Genomic DNA, 21,362 nt, shown 5'->3' with positions numbered 1-21,362 from the left:
TCCAAGTTTTTAAATCTGAGTGCTGTGACGTTGATAAGGATCATATTATCCTGCCACTCATAATTTTCGCCACCACATAAGATGTTGAAATTCAGTTAAGGAAACGTTTTTTAAATCCAGAAATAGAAACTTAGAAACATCAAATTGTTAAAGATCTTGATTGTCTGTCTGTGAGATATCAGCTCAGTCCTTTAAGTGAATTTAGCCCTGGTGACGTACTTAATTTGTCTTCAGGCCATAACCTGACTTTACATTGATGATGTTAACTTCTCTTTCTCTTCATGGAAAATGTAGTGGAATAGGGTGACCAGCCTTAATGCGATTTGGTATGACAGTGAACAAATTACTCCAATTAAATTGGATTTCTGTTACAGACTTATTATAACTACTGCTGCTGCAACAACAAAGTCGTGTCCAATGGGCTGAGAAGAGCAGAGAGAGAGCTCTAAATCTCTTTGTTGTTTTATGGTTTTCTTCCACGGGGATCATGCGAAAAATCCAATTTGCCCATTAATGTCATCTGGTCATACACCCGGGCCAGATCAAAGATGGAGGAAATAGCGTGTGACAGTGGTACAGATTTCCCCCAAAGACTTCAAAAAGACTGTGATAGATAATCCAATTGAAATGGACACATCACCTTTAGGTGCAGCTTTGGAAGAATCAGTGCGTAATTTCTCTGTCCCCTTTTTTAACCATCATTCCTGAGTTATTAGTTGGACTGAGCGATGGTTTGTATAAGGCTGTAAAATAACAATGCGTCATGCTTTGGGGATCAGAAATATTTGGCACATGTGCGTCAGTTGGGTATGGCAATGGGCTCTCTTTTAGTAAATCCAAATTTGTATGCCTTAACGAGCAGGAAAATTACCAAATATATAAGATAAAGATAAATGAATGAGCATAAACTGTATTTAGGAAGCAGACATGTCATTATGTGACGTGGGTGTATAGTTGGATGACAAATTATTCACAGTATTACAAAATAAAACGCCACTACTCGAAGTCCTGAAAATAATATTCTGAAAAGTCATCTGCGTAAAATAAATGGAACCTGTGTCCTCAAATCACTATCCTCTATATAATTTATACGCAAAGGTACAGGGACATCGTACAAAACCCCGGTCAATCTCAATCATCTGCTGTCCCCTGAACTCGAATCTAAGATGGTTTGTGCGCGTTTGTGTTGACTGGCATTGGCTGAGTGTGCTGGATGAATCCCCCTCAGCCGGCTCCTTCCCTAAACGCGTCGGTGCCCATCACGGTGAAGAGCTCATCAGTGTGGACCACATCTCAGAGCTGCAGCGGAGCTCCGGTCTGGACGCGGGCCAAGCCTGTCTGGTGTCAAACCAGCCTGAACAGATACTCTCAGACGTCTCATTTTTTCACCTCATTCCTGAGACGGGACTCTGCCCACCCCTTGTGTAAAGCAATTTAAACCTGATAGCACATCATCTCCACTGAAAATATTTGCTGGACTATTAGACAGTCGCGCTTTACTTTTTCCTCATAAGCACTTTACCACCGTGCACAGCCCGAGCCGGTCATGGCTTTTACGCGCAAAGCTCCGTTCTCCGGCTGTCTGTGATATCTTTTTAATCCAAGCTTGATTTGGAGATTCAACAAGTTCCGATTTCTCTAATGTTTTATAGTTGTCTTTTATCCGTGGAAATGCTCCGTCCAGATCCATAAAGGACCGACGTTTGTTTAATATGAACTTATTGCCAAGTGGAATATGTTTTTATTTATCTGTAGCAATCTGCTGGCTGACGGCCGAGGTCGATACGTCCTGGTGGTAAGTAGACCTACTGTGCATTGTTTTTACATCTTTATTTAAATGCAAAACCCCACGCGCTAAATGCATGGCTTTCTCATTAACACGTTTTAACGCGACGCGCAAAATATAGCCTATACGCTCCAAAACGGTTAATGTTGAAATGAATCTGTCTGCAGTAAAATGTGATTTATGTGAAATTATCTCGAGTATGTTTTCCTTCTTTTGATTATTATTATTTTTTTTTTTTAAATGTGTAAAATGTTTGAATTACCTCCAAAACGGTTTCATAATTCCTCTTTTCCTTTAGTCCATTAGACATTTCCCAGAGATTGAGTAATGAAAATCCCCCCAGGGTTTTAATAACTGTATTTTTTGAAATACTGAAGTTGAAGACTGAATATTTGGACAGATAAGTTTACAGCATAAAGTCATTCGATATCATTTAATTTCTTTTTATTTGCTGACTTTCTCTTGAATGCTGTTTTTCTCTTGAATCTTTAATGAATATTTGCAAAGGCTCAAATTCCAAACCTCACACTGCCTGTGATACTGAGCGGCTATTTAGACAGATAATTTTCCTCAATTCCTTTTCTCTTGTTGCTCTGGTCTTTAATCGGTGAGGGAAATCCCTGCAGCCTGCAAGTGTTCAAATTCCCTGCAAGTCTTTCATCACCTGGTTCTGCAGGTACATGGGAGTGTGGACTTGTTCAAAGTGGTTTCAACACTTTCAAGAAGTGTGTTTCATAAGAACACACTTCTTTTTTTTATTTCATTATCTTTTTCTATTTCTGCAGAAGATAGGTGTCTGATTACCCTACAAGGCTTTAATGTCTCTTCTGTGCAGGCATATATTGAGTTATTTGCACTTTTGTTGATAGAATAGATTCATAATGTCCTTTAATTTCTGTCTTTAAGATCATTGAGAGAACTCAGTGACCAAAATTTGTTTTACTGTTACATTTAATTAATTTCTTAATTAAAAGGTTTTCCAAGACGTTCATCAAGTGTTTGGCTCTCTATCTGTCTGCTCCTCTGCTCTGCAGGTACATGGGCACCCTGGGTTCCCAGGTGATGTGCGACAACATCCCTGGACTGGTGAACAAGCAGCGCCAGCTGTGCCGCCAGCACCCCAAAGTGATGCAGGCCATCGGGGCCGGGATGAAGGACTGGATCTCAGAGTGCCAGCACCAATTCCGAAACCACCGCTGGAACTGCAACACCACGGCCAGGGACCACAACCTGTTCGGACGCCTGCTGCTACGCAGTGAGTGGAGGGAATGTTAGATCCGGGAGGGGGGACTTATCTTACTTTAGCCTAAAAAAAAAAAAAAAAGTCACATTTTAAACCAAAGGAGGTTTTAAAAATCATTATTCTGGAAAATGTGGGACAGCTGGGAGAGACTGTCCTTAATCTAGAGGATCTGAAATCAAACCAGGAAGCACCCTGCCTGCTTAAGTGTCCTTGAGCAAGTCACTGAGCCTCAGGTGGACAGACAAGAGAAAAAATAACATTTAAACCTGTTAGGGTTTTGAGGGATTAGTAAAAAAAGTATCTCATTATTCAGGGCTAATTTTCCCTGCAAGTCGTTAGTTTTAGTTACTTCAAATACTTGATATCATGTCCATGTTAAATACCTGCCTCACTTTGTCTCCATTAATTATGTGTGTATACATCAAATGAAAGTTACATTTAAATAAAGGCAGTTAAATGATCCTCTATAGTCTCTCTTGAGTGTTTTTGTTGGAAAATTCTAATAAGATGCTGTGGTTTACAGGTGTCATCTCTAAATGAAGTATAAGTCAAATTTGATCATTGCTCACCCCCGTGGTAAATGATGTAGGATGCAGGGAAGAGGTGCAGAAAGTAATATTCATGATATGACTTCAGGGGGTGTCGCTGCCTTAAACACTGCACGACTAGAAATAGAAAGTTAGTGGCTGGATTGTCTGCAACAGTATCTGCTGGGTCGTGTTTCCAGGTCATTGTGTGCTGCTGGCACCTTTTGGAATTGAATCCCTGCATGATTAGCAGCACACTGATCTGTTTGCAGTAACAAACATGTTGCCTTAACTTAACCCTGACAAATCTAAACAATTGGTTGGTTGTGTGTTGTGTTGAAAGTGTTGATTTACTGCGACACTGAGGCTTTCTGGGGAAACTGATAGTTCCCTCGCAGATATGTTGTTCTTCTTTTTTCCCCCCACAGAGGTTGAATCGCATTCCACACCTCGTCTAACTTTACAATTGTACATTTATCACATTGGTGCAGCCGACTGGTTTCTCTGTCAGTGTGTTCTTGTGTTGGGGGGCTAACATGCTATTCAGTACTTTTGTTGTAGTAATATTATGACTTCTGGTAAGCAGATTTAGTGCTGAAAAGATTTATCAGTGGAAGAAAAATCAATTGGCAAATGTTTTGATAATTAACCTTTTAAGTCATTTATCATGATAAAATACTGTCTAATTACAATGAGAACACTTTCTGGTTCCTCCTCCTTTGACTGTTGGTCCGACAAAACAAGCAATCTGAAGACATCACCGTGGACATTTTTCACTATTTTCTGACATTTTATAGATGAGAATAAAAAAAAAAAGAATCCACAGATGTTTTTTTTATGATAATGAGATTAATTGATTGCAGGTTTATACAATTTATTATTTCAGTGTCGGTGGTATTAATAACTAGTTAAAAAAAGTTTACATTTGTATCTGTTTGATTCCGTTTCATCACAGTGATGTTTATGTTTCAGCTACTGTCTCAGTTAGCTAATTACTCTCCACTCAGCTCGTTCAAATGAGAAATGGGAGAAATTTTGACTTTTTCTAAATAAAAGTAATCCCACCACTTTCAAGATCCACATTGGCTCATTAGCTGTGTTTATCTTCTCTTATCATTTGCAGAAGAAGAGACTTGATTCATTGAGCTTTTCAAAGTCAAGAGAAGACACAGTCACATATTTTTTGGGGGTGTGGGGGTGTAAGGGAAAATAGATGTTATAAAGAGTGTGACAAATGGCTCCTCCCTAGCAGTAATGAGAAACATCAAAGATTTAAATGATTAACAAGTATTAAGCTTTCTGCCGCTGCCTGTGACAGATGTGAGCTCTGGACAGAAGCATTCTGTCAAATTAGACGTGTCACTGTGCGTCTGAGCAGCTAGAATAAGTCTGTGTCTCCTGTGAGGACGTGTTATAACAAGTCATAATCTTTTTTTATAGCCAGTGGAGGATCATCAGGACCCGGCGGCCTGATGTTCCTCTCCCATGCCCTGAGATTTAACCTGCGAGGCGGATCCTTCGACTTAGTCCGTTTCATGTCGGGGGCCTCTAATCAGCCGTGTGGTATTCAGACCTCCCAGCCGGGCCCTGGCCGTGTCACACAGCATTATAACGGCACATCGAGGCCCCGTCAGAAGCTCCTTATAGTCAATGTCACCGGGCTAATTTCAAACAATTACACAGGAGTTTTTTCCTCTCTGGTGTCGTGTTCTCTCAGCGTTCTCCTCATTAACCTCGTTAGGCACGCTCAACTTAGCTACTGGATTGCGACACACACTCACTGAGATCACTGTATGTATGTGTTATAGTTATTTAACACTAGTGCTGATACGATACCTGAGTTTCAATACCAAAACTTATTTATTTTTTTTAATAAGAAACACTTTCTTTCTTCGTACACCAGCAGCTATATACAAACTTTGCCAAAACAAGAGTCTATTATTGGTAAACTATCTGATCAGAGAATTCGTAAAGAACTTAAGATTTTAGTCAAGTTTATGTTTAGTTAAGAGTGTGTCTTCATTAATATGTCTTGCAATTAAAATAGTCGATCGGCAAAAGCATTAACATTTAAAGGTGCAGACTTATAAAAACTAACTTTCTGTCATATTTGCTGAAACTGACCCTGTGTTCGAGTAGAACTACATGAAGCAGGTAATAAAAAAAAAAAATCCAGCTCCTCTGGCACCACCTACAGCCTGTAATGTGATTTGCAAAAATCCAACGCTCCCTATTTAGATGCACCAATCAGGGCCAGGGGGGGTGTCTAACTGCATGTCAATCACTGCTCATGCACACGCATTCATTCTCCCTTGTGGGGGGAGGGGCTTAGGAGACCATTTTGGGCTTTAGCAGAAAGGGGGGAGGGACTGAGAAGTTGTTGATGTTCAAAGTCCTGGATCTTCGCAATCCTACCTACAGCACCTTTAAGTACTTGATTCATCCTTTTAAAGTCATTTTTTTTATCAAATACCAATATCAAATTGTTGTCGGTTCAAGCTCCTTTAACATAAAGATTCAGAGCTACTCTCCTTTCTTTTATCGTTATGAACTGAATTTGTGTTCGAGTTTTTCCTGCAACAGTTTTTCACCGATGCAATAAAGTCAGGGGTTCTTCAATTAAAAAAAATGACTAAAAGCTGAAACTATGTGAATGCCAGTTCTTGTATTAATTACATTTATATCGATCTATGTCTATCCGAAAAACTACAGTTTGTAAATGAAATGTAAATTATTAACCTTCTTAAAATCACATTTATTGTATATGATAGAGACTTGGTACTTAATGGCAGATAATATAGTTTCTGGGTTGTTACTAAAATCAGTACCGTCCGTACCGGTTTAATGCTAGAGCTAATTTTGCATCTTTTTCCGACATTTTATGGATAAAACAATTTATGAATTAAGAGATCAGCTTATTGCTAATTAAAATCAATAATCATTAGTTGCAGCTCTAAATATGTCATACATCCACTTGCCTTTACACACACACACACACACACACACACTTTCCCAGCCTCAGCCTTTGATCTCTGTCAGATCTTTTATCACTTACATGTGGAGGAAGATAAGAGTTCTCTGTCAGGGAATTGCTGGTAAACCTTGGCTGTTTATCCAACTTGGAGGTAGATGAAGCGTTTTTATTTCATGCCTCACATGATATAACAGCTTCCAGCAAGCAACAACAAACACGGGTCATACAGGTAGCAGCGGCGGTTGAAGCATCTCTCCGTTTGTCATGGCTTAATGTTGCCGTTGTTAATGTTGGGAAACGCCAGATCCAAGATCAATAAGAGATAAAACTTTTGTGTTTGATTTGCATCTCACATCAGTGGAGTTTCAATGATGTAGAGAAGTGCACCAGTAACTACTGAATTCTTTTTTTTCTTTTTATCCTGAACTTGTGGTTTTTAGTGTTCGGTCAAAGAATATGGTGTCAGCCTCTGACCTCAATGTGTAGTTAGAATCTAGAGACCTGTCTTTTGTTACAGATGTGTGCTTCCTTGTTCACAGCGTTTCATCCTCTCCCATCCAGGCAGCCGCGAAGTGGCCTTCATGTACGCCATCTCCTCGGCCGGTGTGGTTTACACGCTGGCTCGAGCCTGCAGCCAAGGCGAGCTGGACTCCTGCTCCTGCGATCCCACAAAGAAGGGCTCGTCGCGGGACGCCAAAGGCTCTTTTGACTGGGGCGGCTGCAGTGACCACGTGGAGCACGCCATGCGCTTCAGCCAGGGCTTTGTGGACGCCAAGGAGAGGAAGGAGAGGGACGCCCGGGCGCTCATGAACTTGCACAACAACCGAGCCGGCAGGAAGGTGAGCAGGCAACTGATCAGTTCACCAAATGTGTTTCACAGACAGTAATTTATTCTGAAAAACTAGTTTGGTTTCAAGCAGCTGCTAAAGTTTGCAGTTTTTCAGCCACTGTGGAAAAATAAAAAATCCAAATCCTGAGTTGTACAAGAATGATAACTGTACAAATCTTTACATGTTCACAGAAAAAAAAGTTAAAAGTATGGCAGTATGTTTTCATATAGTTTAACGACTGCCAGAACCTAAACCAGCCTCAAAAGTAGAAAAGTAGAAAAACACTTAAACAATCTGTTGGTTGTTCTTTATTTGAAATGGATTCTTTTACCTGCATTTAATCTTCAGATGTGGTGGTCAACTGTATCTTTCAGTCTGTATATTGAGAAGGAAAAAGAGAAATCCTTTAGTCTCACTGACATCCTAACTAAACTAATCTTTGAACAAAAACTAAGCTACTATGTTAAATTTAAAATTTTTAGAATGAGGAGAAACTGGGTGAAAACCATGATACCTTGCATTGTTTGCATTCAACAGTCAGTGTGGGCAACTGCTGTTGCGCCTCGAACTATTTTTGTTACAGTTCATCACTTCAGTATAATAACTGTCCACACACAATCTTCTCTGTAGCATACTTCCTGTTCTCTCTCTCTCTCTCTCTCCTCGGCAGGCGGTGAAGCGCTTCATGACTCTGGAGTGTAAATGTCACGGCGTCAGCGGATCGTGCAGCGTTCGGACCTGCTGGCTGGCGATGGCTGACTTCAGACGCACTGGCGACCACCTTCGCAAGAGGTATAACGGCGCAGTGCAGGTGGCCGTCAACCAGTACGGAACTGGGTTTACAGCCGCGCACACACACTTCAAACGACCCAGCAAGAATGACCTGGTGTACTTCGAGGACTCGCCGGACTACTGCATACGGGACCACGAGTCAGGTAAACACCCATGAACTTTGCAGAACATCAGCTCATCACACAGAGCTGTAGCGGAGCCAAAGTAGCACACTTTTTAATTAATGAACTTTATCAGTTCAAACAGATAATCTGCAAACTGCCAAAAAAACGGCCCGATAATCGGCAAGGGCTGATAATCGATCTATCCCTACTCTAAATGTAACCATCATTTATCAAATGAACACTATGCTGTATTGAAGAAGACTTGAAACTAGCGATTGAGACCATTAACTCGGAAAATGTTCACAAAAATACACTTTACTGTAATGCAGCCTTTAAAACCAGGAAAAGACAACACTTATGTCATATTACGATATTCAAAATGTAAAACGATATCTATCCTCATATATCGATAACGATATAATATCGATATATTGCGCAGCCCTACTAAGGAAATAAATCAAATGAGAAGTAGGGTCATTTTCTTATCAACTTCTATACAATCGGACTTCTTTTTCCAATCAGTGGAGTCGCCCCCTGCTGGCCATTAGAAAGAATGCAGGTTTAAGGCACTTTCACATTTGCTTCACTTTTCAGACCCGGAGGTTGCTGCTTGGTTCCACTTGAGTTCTCACTTTGCCAAATGAACCAAACTAAACTGAAACACTTCAACAAACATGCTGGTCGGTGTGAACAGATTTGTCATGAAGGTTATCAAATGCTTGATCACAAATATTTGGTTGAATTACAAAAACAAAAGCTCCAGCAGGTTAAATGTTTTTGGCATCTCAAACCTTTCAGTTACCGAACTGAAGTTAATTGACAGAAAAATAATCGCCAACTATTTTTATAATCGATTAATTTTGTTGGTTAAAGTAATTTTACTTGCATAAATGGCAGAAAATGCTGTTTTCAGCCTCTCAAATATGGAGATTTCCTGCTTTTTCTGTTTTATATCATATTAAACTGAATATCTTTGGGTTTTGGAATGACAAAACAAGACATTTATAGATATCACCTTGGATTTTGAGTAACTAGAATGGACATTTTTTCACTATTTGATAGACCAAACAATTAATCGATCGAATCGTAGCAGCCCTAGTTTGTCATGTGCCGTATCGGCTCATAGGGAGCTAGAAGTTTGCAGTTTAGCATTGAGCTGGTATTTTACATACCCAGCTCAGATTGTCTAGTAATTTTAGCGATTCATAGTTTCGAGGCAACTTGAAAACTACTATGTGCTTCTGTTTCACGGGGGAATCAAAACGAGAAGAATTGTTTATCGCTCCTGCGCGTCAATGGATGTTTGTTATGGTTGGTGCCATTTTTAGGTTCAGTTCACAATTAATGGCTTTCCGTCATGTCTGCAGTGTGTAAACAGGGATTCATATCACCAGATTTCTTTAAACAACAAACATGTTTTACAGTGTACGTACAGAGGGAGCGGGTTCAGCTTGCATTGACTGCTCCTGGAACAGTTCCTGCAGAGTTTAGGAAGCTGCTGTGAAGAAGTAATCCTTTTTTTGTTGAGCTGTGTTTGTGTCAAATCAAAATTCCAGCTGCTGTTCAAAAACTTGATGCTTATCGTGATGTGATAGCATCCTACATTTGAAGTGATTAAACTCCTGAGTAGAGAAAGTGGATCTTGAAGTTATTGTGCAGCTCCAGTGTCAGCCTGCCCTTCACACTATCTACAGTATCTCATTAGGAGTGAATCATTACAGCTCGAGGGCTGCAAGTTAGTTTTTGCTAAGAATGAAAACTGACTGTGATTTCTGTGGATACTCCTGTATGGTTTTTCTGTTGACTGGTTAAATAAAACACATGAAACTCAACCTGAGGTTTCAGTTGTAAGACCGTTTTCATCAGGCCAGAAGAATGTCAAATATCGGAGCCTAGACGCTGGTTTACACACACAGGTGTGTGTGTGTGTGTGTGTGTGTGTGTGTGTGTGTGTGTGTGTGTGTGTGTGTGTGTGTGTGTGTGTGTGTGTTCCAGAGGAGGTGGATGCCTGTCAGGCAGCAGATGATCCGTGGTGATCGGGTGTCGGCCAGTTTAAGACCCATTACACACTTCTGTGGACTGAAACCTTAGAGCACCACAGATCACTATAAATCACCACCACTGGAAACACACACACACACACACACACACAGACACACGCCTGAGGGCATGAATGGCCAGCAGAGAGAGGTATATTTCGGGGGAAGGTTGGGTCCCACAATACAGTTTACAGTGTGGTAACAACGGCAAAGTGTTGTTACAGTCGTGTCAAAGTGAGATGCTTCTCCAAAGTCTTTTTGGTTGGACACTTGGATTAAATTTGGGCAGCCCACAAATATATTACCCTCACCCCAAACATATTTTGATGCTTTTTTTGAATAGATTTTCTTAGTCTTATTGGAAGTGTAGTTGAATGTGCAGGTTGAGAGGAAGTCTGCATTTATGTGCGAACCTTGTCCTATTATTTTTGTATTTCATGGCCCAACTAGAAACAAAATGGGGTGTTTATGAAATGAAAGTGATAGTTGAACGCTTTGACTTGCACTTTGCTGTGTGATTGAGCCTCAGATATTTGCATGTAAAGTTTATGTCTTGCTCAACGCACTTAAGTCAGAGTCAGAGGAAACATTGGATGTTGTAGCGAATCAAACCTGGGATTTGTCTGTCATGGACTCCTGTCGGTGTGTGCAGTATAAGCTATCAGTCACCGTCATGGTCTTTTTAGGCGCTAAGAGAGTTTTATGACCCTAAAATAAGACTCACTTTAACCTGCTGTTTAACATGCTAAGATATTTTCAGAAGCATGGTTTGAGTTAAGAGGTCAAGACGAGAGCGTTTTTTTATTTTTTTGTCGTTGAGCATGGAAGTTAATTCTTGATCTTTGGGAGCTTTCAACTGCATCTCACTGTCTGCTGGTGCGGGCTCAATGTGTCATTACGTCACTTAAGTTCCACTGTTTTTACTTTTTTAGTTATTTTGCTTTTGAATAGTGACAGTTCAGAAATAGATGGGACACATGGAGATAGCAACAACAGGCCGGAATCAAACTAAGGACACTGCAGCTACATGGGCATCTGAACCCCTAGGCCACCAGGACACCCTTAACTCATAAAATGACCCCTAAGCCAGGTCAATTTGCCATAAAATAATTGAATTTGATTTGTTTAACTCTAATGTAAGACTTTGATAAACTCTGTACTTGAAACAGTCAATTAGGAGATCGATAGAGAATGAATCCATAGCTATTTTAATAATTTATTTATCATTAAAGTCTGTTTTTCAAACAAAAATGCCAAACATTCTCTAGTTCCAGCTTTATAATTGGGATGATTTGATGCTTTTCTTTTGGAGCTGCAAAGATTAAGCAATTTATCGATTAGTTGGCAACTATTAAAGTAATCACCAAATATTTTGACAACCAATTAATCAGTTTGAGAAAAAAAAGTTTCTTCACTCCTCTGTGACAGTAAACTGAATATCTTTTGAGTTGTGGCCAAAACAAGACATTTCAGGACGTCATCTTGGGCTTTGGGAAACACTGATTGACATTTTCTGACATTTTATAGACCAAACAACTAATCGATTAATCGGGAAAATAATCAACAGATTAATCGACAATGAAAATAATAGTTAATTTCAGCCCTAGTTTCTTTTTTTTATGTGAAAAACTATATTTTTGGTTTTGGACAAAACAAGATGGCACCTTGATGGCACCTCACCTTGACTTTAAGAAAATTTATTAGTTTTTTGTTGCTATTCTTTGGACATTTTATTGAACAATTAAGGATTTAACTGACAACATAATGTGCAATCATGAGCTGCATCCCCTCTACTGATTGTCTGAACATGGCCTCTCTGGATCCTAAATCCTACTGAAATAAATTCCCCCTGTAACCTCCTGATGGACCTCTGGAGGTCTTAGGGCCCCCTTTTAGGGAACAAGTAGAGGCTTCACAGCAGACATAAAGGCGTTATGTGCTGTGTACATGTAAGCAGGGTGAGGTAACACACACACACACACACACACACACACACTCATTCGCCCTGGGCCTCTCATGAGAACTTAACTCACTCCCTCTCTAAAGACTAATTCCTCTGGGACACACAGAGAGAGACAGGCATGTAAACGCACTCACAGCCATGACACGTACTGTACATTGAATCATGCTCTCTCTCTCTCTCTCTCTCTCTCTCTCTCTCTCTCTCTCTCTCTCTTACACACACACACACACACATACAAAAACATGAAGTCAGTCGTTCTTCAAACACACACTTTGAGTTCTTCATGTTTTGTTCTTTCTCCCAACACATACACACACAGAAAAACCTCTCAAAGACATGCAAACTCACCCTCAATCATTCTGAATAACACACAGACTGAATCCATTCTCACAGACAGATGGGGACACACACACACACACACACACATAGTGAGACGGCCCCTCTGTGCCTCTTTAAAGTGTGAAATCAATTTCCCTCAGCCCCGGCGAGGCTCAGGTGCTAAACTCATCTCTCGGCGCCCCCTCATCTTAATTCAATAAGCAGACGCAGGGAGAGCGAAGGCTGTGAGGAAGACTCCGTCCATGATGTCATCCCTCGCAGCGCAGCATACCAGTAGATGACGAGCGGGCACGCTGCCAGAGAGAGGGGGGGGGGCTTCAGGTCATGCCCAGACATATTACCTGGCGAGGGAATGGTGCAGAGACAGTACACATACACACAGAGTGAAGCAGAATGTAAACACGGGCAAATTCCAGAACAATGTTCGAGATGGTACTTGAAGCCAGCGCATCATTTTCTCTAAACCTTTATTTATATAGGAAAAGTCAGCTGAACACACACATGTTCCTCTTCAGTAACACTTGTGCTGCTTCGCAGTCAGACAGTAACAGTCGGCCCCACCTGCACACTGCAGCCACAGGCCTCTGCTGGCTGAACATCTGTACCACAGCAGCTCAGAGGTTTAATCAAGCTTTCAGAATTCAAATTCAAACATCCTCAGGATTATCACAAAACTAGAAAAGACTGCAGAGTTAGCCATGTTTTGTTTTGTTACACAGGGCTCCAGCTATTTTCATCATCAGCCAAGTCATTCATTGTTTAATCTATAAAATGTCAAAATAGTGGAAATGACCCATCGCATTCTTCCAATGCCCAAGGTGACGTCTTCAAATGTCTTGTTTTGTCCAACCAACCAACAAATGTTCAATTTACAATAATATTTTTGCAAAGAAACTCCCGCACACTGTCTAACTTGCAAAGATAAATTTAATAATTGGCAACGTTTTGGTACTAGTTCTACGTAACGACGCACCTGTCTCATGTTATAGCTGTGCGGAAGTCATTTTCTGTTACAATAATAGGTCACACTTTACTTGAAGGTATCTACATAAGAGTGACAATGACGCTGTCATGAACATGTCATAAACATTATAAACAAGTCATAAATGTTTATGACATAACGCTTCTTTTAGTAAGTGTCATTCGGTTTTTGTCATGACAAGTTACGGTTAGGGTTAGGGTTAGGGTTAGGGTTCATGTGTCATGAGAGAGTCATGTGTTCATGACAGTATCATGTCACTCTTATGTAGATACCTTCAAGTAAAGTGTTACCCAATAATATTTAAAGGAAGAAGAAAAAAGAAGCAAATGCTTTAATTTGAGAAGCTGGAAGCAGTGAATGTTTGCCATGATTATTCTTAACTACTAACTAAAACGATTAAATGATTGTTAATTGCGGTGTCTTGGTGCTTGAGGGCGTTGAGGACACTGACCGTGTTGTTGTGATGTCCTCGGTTCTGGTCCGGCACCACGTTTTTTCCCATCTCACTTCACTGTGTGTCAGCTCTCCACTGTCTAATAAAGGCAGAAAATGCAATATTGTTCATTTTATGTTGATCAACTAACGCATATGAGGTTTTAATGAGGTGTGGTCTGATTCTGATGGGGGAGTTTCTTGCAGTCAGCTTTTTACTGTACTGTGTGACATAGTACAGTATGTGTGATTATTATACTGTATATTCTTTATAGATACATGTGAAAACTGTGATAATGGTAACCAGGTGTGTTTGGAACTTGCTGAAGTTTACAGAAATGTGTGACAAAAGACTAAATAATATAATAGAAACGTTCTTCTATGTTTTTATCTAGTTTCATGAAGACTGTAGCTGCTGCTTAACTCAAATTGAACAATCTGAAACACCTCTGAATCGATGCAATGGAAATTAATAGAAAACAAAACTGTGTACAGCTGAATAATAAATGTGCTCAAATAACTTAATTTGTGCAACAATTCACCAAACACAACGTTAAATCATATGAACTATGTTTACGGGTAAAAGGGTGTCAAATAATCGTCTCATCTAAATGAGATGCTTGGATTTAGTTTAGTTTTTGATTTTCGACAGGTACATGAATAACATACTTCAGATTTTGCCTGTTGAAAAATGTTGTGCCCTTAATCCTTGACATCCTAAACAAATGTCAACAATATTGTTTCATGTTAGGTTCTGTCAATTTGTGCACATGAATTATTAATGTGAAAACCACAATTTAATAATTCAACAGCAGAAATTAGTTTTTCTTCTCCATGGCACACAATGGGCTCTGTAGAATCCAAACTATTTATCTTGTTATTTTTCTGTGTTTTGATAAATGCTGCATTTGCCAGCCAAGTTCAGTCACTCATCAACACAATGACATGTTGTGAAAGGCCGAGCCGGAGCCCATTTATACTCTACGAATCACACATACATCAGAGCCTCTGGCCTCCAGGATAATGTTGTTCATAATGAGTCACTTTTTGTTGAGACTTTATCTGAAAGGTGCTGATTCCACAGTTTTATTGTACTTGTGATCAAGGAATGGGTTTGTCTTTAACTCGACATAACAAGGGTTGTTTTTCCCGTGACAGAAGAATAATTATCTGGAAATCTGGACACAATAACCCAAACTGTCTTGTTAGGATCATTCAGAGGTGTCAAAAGTATTCACATTCATTACTCAGGTAGAAGTATAGATACTAGGGTTTAAAAAGACTTCTGGAGTTGTGTTTTTACTCAAGTAAAAGTGTAAAAGTACTGGTTTCAAAACTACTTAAAGTATAAAAGTAAAAGTAATGTAAGGGGAAAAAAATAATATCAATATGCTTTTTCAGATTAGACGCCGAGTTTTGGAAACAATTAGCTGGTGGTACTTGGGTGCGCAGAGCTTGCAGCGCATTAGAAAGGAGTTGTTTTTGCATCCAACCATTTCGAAAAATTCTTCCAGCTACGGCCAGGGATGTAGAAGGGTTGGCTGGTCTTCCTGGCTACCAACCTCCTCGCTGGTGCTTGGTTGGAACATTTCACCGAGTTCTCTCGAGTCTCTGCCACAGACATCTTCGTACTAGGCTACATACGTCTGCTATTTGCTGGAGTGTGACGTGATTTGTGTCATGTGCAGGTGCGATGGATCGTGTACAAACCAATAGGGTGTCGGAATGGTATATGTTTATACTTCTCATCCAACCACAATCAAATTCACTCTATCCGGATGGCGCGATTTATCTTTATAGGTTTTTTGTTTTTGTTTGTTTTTTGTGTTTTTTTGAACGATGACAAGCTGTAATGAAAACGGTTTGCTGTAAAATAATGACTCCAGTAAAGTATAGATACCCAAAATTTCTACTTAAGTAAGGTAACAAAGTATTTGTACTTCGTTACTTGACCCCTCTGGGATCATTAGATTAAAACGTGAGATTCTGATGAACACCGGCACTCACAGATGAATAGTTTTCTTATTTATTGTGGGCAAAACCGAACTTGTTTTAGCTAGAAGCCGTTGTCAACATACAGCTCGGTTTAATCAATCTTTTGTCTTCGCTGACAAGTTGGTAACCTTATAGGGGTTCTCTGCCTTTTATTTTTGCTTCCCCTTTTGCTCCTGTTTAGTGCTCAGTTAGGGAGCTTAGTATTGTCTTTCTGTTTAATTCTATAGACCAGTTGAGTTTTTATTTTCTAGTTAGGGTCTCCAAGGCCAAAATATTAAACAAAAAGCCTGCACTGATACCTTATTTGCTTCCCTTTCTGGTTGTTAGTTGGTTTATCTCTGTTAATAATTACCCTGTAAATAAAAGTCATTCATTGTTACACTTAGTGTTTCAGCAGACTTTTTCTTGGTGTTTTGGTCTAATTTTTGCAATGGTTTTGGGTAAACTTTATGTTACTCCTTGTGTTCCCCTAGAGCAGGGGTCTTCAAGCTTTTTTTAAGCCAAGGACCCCTTAACTAAAAGAGAGACAGAGCAGGGACCCCCTACTACTAATATTGTATAAAAAAGTTTCATACTAAACTGGGCCTACAATAACGTGTAGTGCGGCCTAAAGCCTTATACATACCTTTTTAGCTCATAGAATACTAAGCTATTAAAATAATAATTGTTATTGACATGATTTTATAAATAATATTTTAATTCTCAACATAAATGTGTGAATCCTTTGGGATTAACTGTATCTGTGGATGGCTACCTTAGTGACAGTGTTACCTATAGGCCAGTAATACTATCATCAATGGGGATTTATATTTGCTAATAATATGTTGGATTCATGTAAAGACTTTTTAATTTTTGAAAAAACTTTCAAAAATTAACAATAATTTGGAGGCCCCCCTGCAGTGACTGAGGCCCCCCTAGGGGTCCCGGACCCCCTGTTGAAGATCTCTGCCCTAGACATTAAGTAAAGGTCGCAACATGATGATGACAGCTTCGAGCCAAAACGCATTCAGATTTGGCCAGTGTGCCATTACTTTGCCTCTACTGTGCACCCGATACACTGTTCAAGATTTGGAGCTGTGTGTGCGTTGCTACGTTACTAGTGCTTTCTGAGATGTTCTCTGCTGGCTGTGATGTTGCTCATATTTAACATCAACAGATAAAAGTCCCTGAAACATCTCTGTCGAGGACCGATGGTGTGTCAGCAGTTAGTTTACAGTTTATGCTAGATCATGATCACATCAGAATTACATTTTTCATTTTCGTTTACCAGTTATCTTCTCAGTTAATCATTTGGTCTATAAAATGTCAGAAAATACTGAAAATTGCCCATTACAGTTTCCTAGCGTCCAAGGTGACGTCTTCACATTTTCAATTTCTTTGAATGCAAGACTCTGAAAAGCAGTTAATTCTCACAATTGATAAAATCAGAACCATCAAAAATGTACTTTTGGATTTTCAAAATAGTTGCTGTTTTCATCTAAAAAAAACCTTGTTTGATCAAGGTTCAAAAGTTGAGATCATTCTGATGTGATCACAAGAAAGTATTAAAATATCCACTGCTACAGTATGACTATCGCAGGCTTCCGTAGATTATCATAAATGAAAGTTCAGCAGCTGTTCCCTCAGTGAAACAACACCTGAAATCATAGATAATGTAAGTGTGTTTGCAGAGATAGAAAGTGAGTGTGTGTGGGCGGCTGGAGAATGAGTGGAAAACACTATCAGTGTGGCCAGTCTGAGGAGATGGATGTCTCCTGTAAAATGAACAGCTGATGAAGAGTGGGAGTGCCGGCTGACGGCTCCTATCATCAATCCCTCATCTCTCCTTCGTCCAACGTTCATCATCTTACTCACCCCCTCTGTCTTATCTGTGCTGCGCTGCCAGCATTATACCGCGCTCCCATTGGCTCTTGATAGCCAATTAAACTATTCTGATTGGCCACACTGCGGCTTCTGTACCGCCAAGTCACGTCCTCATTCCACACTGGAGGAACTGTGTTAAAGGGGCACTTATGTCTTAAATCCGGAGCAATTTCCCAGGATGCTTTTTCTAACTTTTTCAGCCCGGAATAATTGTCTGTTTGGGTGTCGAGCGATTCCACCAGTAAGTCTCATTTTGGAGAGAAATTACTGAAATGTGTTTTTGCATTTAGTGAGTGAATCTAATGTTTGTTCAGTGGGAAATGAACTCCAACTTAAATCCTACTGCTAAAATAATTTGGAAGAAGCACTTATTTCCCCAAATACTCCATCACACGTTTTACGTTCCCTTGATGTAACTTAACTGTTCCTCGGTTTAATAACAACTTATTTGGTGGTCAAGCCTTTGCCCACCGAGCTCCACATTTCTGGAATACCGGTCCTAGAGGTGTTTTTAAGAACAGCAAAATATTGAAGCTTTTTTTTTTGTTGTTGATTCTCACCTATTTTCAAAATTCAAAATGAACACAGAGAATTGTACGAAAGCACAGATGGTGTCAAACATTGTAAAGTGAATGATTATAGATACGTTACTATGAATGAAAAGCCGATAAAGTCCTTAAATCCTCACTGACCTCTCTCTCTCTCTCTCTGCAGGGTCAGTGGGGACGGGAGGGCGACTCTGTAACCGGACGTCCCGCGGAGTGGACGGCTGCGAGGTGATGTGCTGCGGTCGAGGCTACGACACGTCGCGCGTCAGCCGGACCACCAAGTGCGAGTGCAAGTTCCACTGGTGCTGCGCCGTGCACTGCCGCGACTGCCACCAGCAGGTCGACGTGCACACCTGTAAGGGCCAGACGTGACGTCGCCGCCACGGAACACTACTGACCGCTCACATTCAGCCAGCAGTCATACTGGGCCAGCGTGTAGAAACCACTGCTTTTGTACTGGGCTACTGTCATCAAGCTGTAAGTGACAATCAAGGATGGATGTTCTGACTCCACGACCCTTTGCTAAGCCCTCAGTGTTTCTGCACCGCACTTCCAAAATATTACCTGTCAATTAAACAGTAGGTAGTTGGGTTCTCTGTGGATTGGGATCTGTGGATGAGTATCTTTTCTTGGTTTAGCCATGTTGTGTTTTTGCTGCTCATGCTCATTACCCAGCTGTTTATTCCAAACAAAACAAGGTAACTCTTCTGTCTGCTAGAGCTTCCAGACTCCAGACGATCAGGGCAGAAAATGGAAGCGCTTTCATCAACATGTTAAAGATTAAATGACCGGTATTTAAAAAAAATATATATATCGATCAACACAAACTAGGTCTTACTGCCAAAAACCTGGTTTTCAAAGGCTGACTGGCTCAATCAGATCAATCAATCAATCAGTTTTATGTTGTTTTGGAGGTACAGTACCACCCTGAGGACTGAGAAAATACACTGAAAATATATCTTAAGTTATATAATCTATTGTAGTGTTGTCAAATCGCTCAACAGGGAGAGAGAGTTGCGTTGTTCCCTGGGCAGTCTCTGAGCTTTTTCAACAATTTAATACAAAGCAGAATTTAAACACATCATTCGTTTGACAGATGTTTTGATGACAGTATGTATGGATGTTTTGTAAGATTTGTTTTGGCGACACCTTCCATTTAATCAGCAACCCGTTCGTAACAGAAACATCAGCGTGTGCAAGTGTTGTGCGATTCAGAGCCGGTCCTTTTCTCCCGCATGTTTTCAATTTTACGGTTCAATTTGAACTCCTCGCCAAAGAACATAAATTAGTTTTTGCCGTGTCGGGGGCTTTTGTCCAACATGGCAGTGTGTCACCCAAAACCTCTGGTTATTACTCCCCCAAATGTTCAGGCCTGCAAAAAACAAGGTGACAGGCCTGATAAGACGCTCAGTTAAGCCGCAACGTTTCAAAACTCGTTCAGATCTACACACATCACACATTTTGCAACCAAAAGGCGACGGGTTTGCAGCTGAGTGTTGGTTCTTTACTGTCTGCTGGTTTGAGGGTTTCTGTTTAGCACTTTGTGGTGATTAGTGAGGGTGATTACATGCACAGTAACAGGGCAGATTTCACAGGTATTCTTGTAAACATCTTGTTCAAGTGATGTCTACAAATTAAGCTTTGTAAAATACTAAACATTAAAAGCTTTAAACTCACATTATTCTGGAGCCGTAATCAATTGAACAAATTAACTATGTCTTTGGCATTCAATTAATAATGTATTCTCTTAATCACTTTCTTATGTTTGAGAATTGCATTTTTTCCACACATTTTGCCCAAGACACGGTTCTCATTTCATCTAACTTCCAAACTCATGTTAACACTGTTAAGTTTAAGTTAAGTTACATACTGGCTAGTTCCGCTTTGCCAGACCCTCCTCCAAAGTGCTCTGGAGGAGGGTCAGGCTAGTCCACATAGCATTCGGGGATGGGAGGAAAACATGCTCTGGTTTATTGGCATTTCTTTAAACCAATCACAATCGTCTTAGGCGGTGCTAAGCACTGGAGAAAAGCCGCAATGCCGCTGCAAAATAGACTCGGAAGGAACTTGTTTTGGTGGAACGTGTGTACGTTCAAAAGTAGTTTTAGTCTTGCAACAGAAAACTCCGATTGGACAGATAGTCTAGCTAGCTGTCTGGATTTATCCTGCAGAGATCTGAGGAGCAGTTAACCATAGTCCTCAGAAATCCACCGGAGTTGAGAACGCCAACACAAAGGAAGCCCAAGGCTTGGATACCAACATTCATCTGATTCCCATTGACATAGTGGAGGGAATAGTGGAAAAATGTAATAAATTATTTCAAAAATAACTGCCCAACTGTTGCGTGTTTGGCTGCAATGAAAGACAGGGAAGCGGCAAAAGATTTCACAAGTCCCCCCGTGAACCAAAAAGGCAAAGTATGGGAGCTGAAGGTGAAAAGAGCAAACTGGAAGGCATATGACTACTCATTATTGTATAGGTGTGAGGTAAATGTCAATTTCTCTCTTCGACTTAAGATAACAAATTACATATGACCTGGCTTTAGTCCACTTGTCTTCTTAATTGTCGCTGTTAAAAGCCGCTGAATTAATGAACACAGTTAAAGATGCATTTCAGATCATACTCACATTTCGAGCTCTGCATTTTATGGCGAGCTTCCAGGTGTAATAAAAAAATGCTGCAAGATAATATTCTGTGCATGTAAACACACTGTTAATTGTAGCCTCCAAATACAGAACACAAGCACTTATACTCTCGTTAAAACATTCGGTAAACAGTGAAATAAAGTTCAATTTAAACACCTGCTTGTCACCGTTAGAACCTGCTGTCCTCTTACCCAAATATGTAAATCATTCATTGTTTCTTCTCTTATTTCACTGTATTTATTTACCTTCCAGTGTGTAAAGATGTCTGAAGTGTGTCCTGTCTGAAAAAATTACTGACAC

General features: G+C 40.2%; 1 protein-coding gene across 1 annotated transcript; it reads left to right on the top strand.

Annotated features, from left to right (window-relative positions):
* Positions 1-261: 261 nt before the first annotated feature.
* wnt2 (wingless-type MMTV integration site family member 2) lies at positions 262-19,349 on the top strand. The gene is made up of 5 exons (XM_031279794.2): positions 262-1,795; positions 2,821-3,041; positions 7,092-7,369; positions 8,031-8,295; positions 18,584-19,349. Exons 1-5 carry the CDS (start codon positions 1,713-1,715, stop codon positions 18,787-18,789), a joined length of 1,053 nt encoding a protein of 350 aa, XP_031135654.1. The 5' UTR covers positions 262-1,712; the 3' UTR covers positions 18,790-19,349.
* Positions 19,350-21,362: the final 2,013 nt, after the last annotated feature.

Source organism: Sander lucioperca, chromosome 7 (assembly GCF_008315115.2).
Source record: "Sander lucioperca isolate FBNREF2018 chromosome 7, SLUC_FBN_1.2, whole genome shotgun sequence".
Taxonomy (NCBI): domain Eukaryota; kingdom Metazoa; phylum Chordata; class Actinopteri; order Perciformes; family Percidae; genus Sander; species Sander lucioperca.
This window is presented reverse-complemented; position numbering and strand designations above follow the sequence as displayed.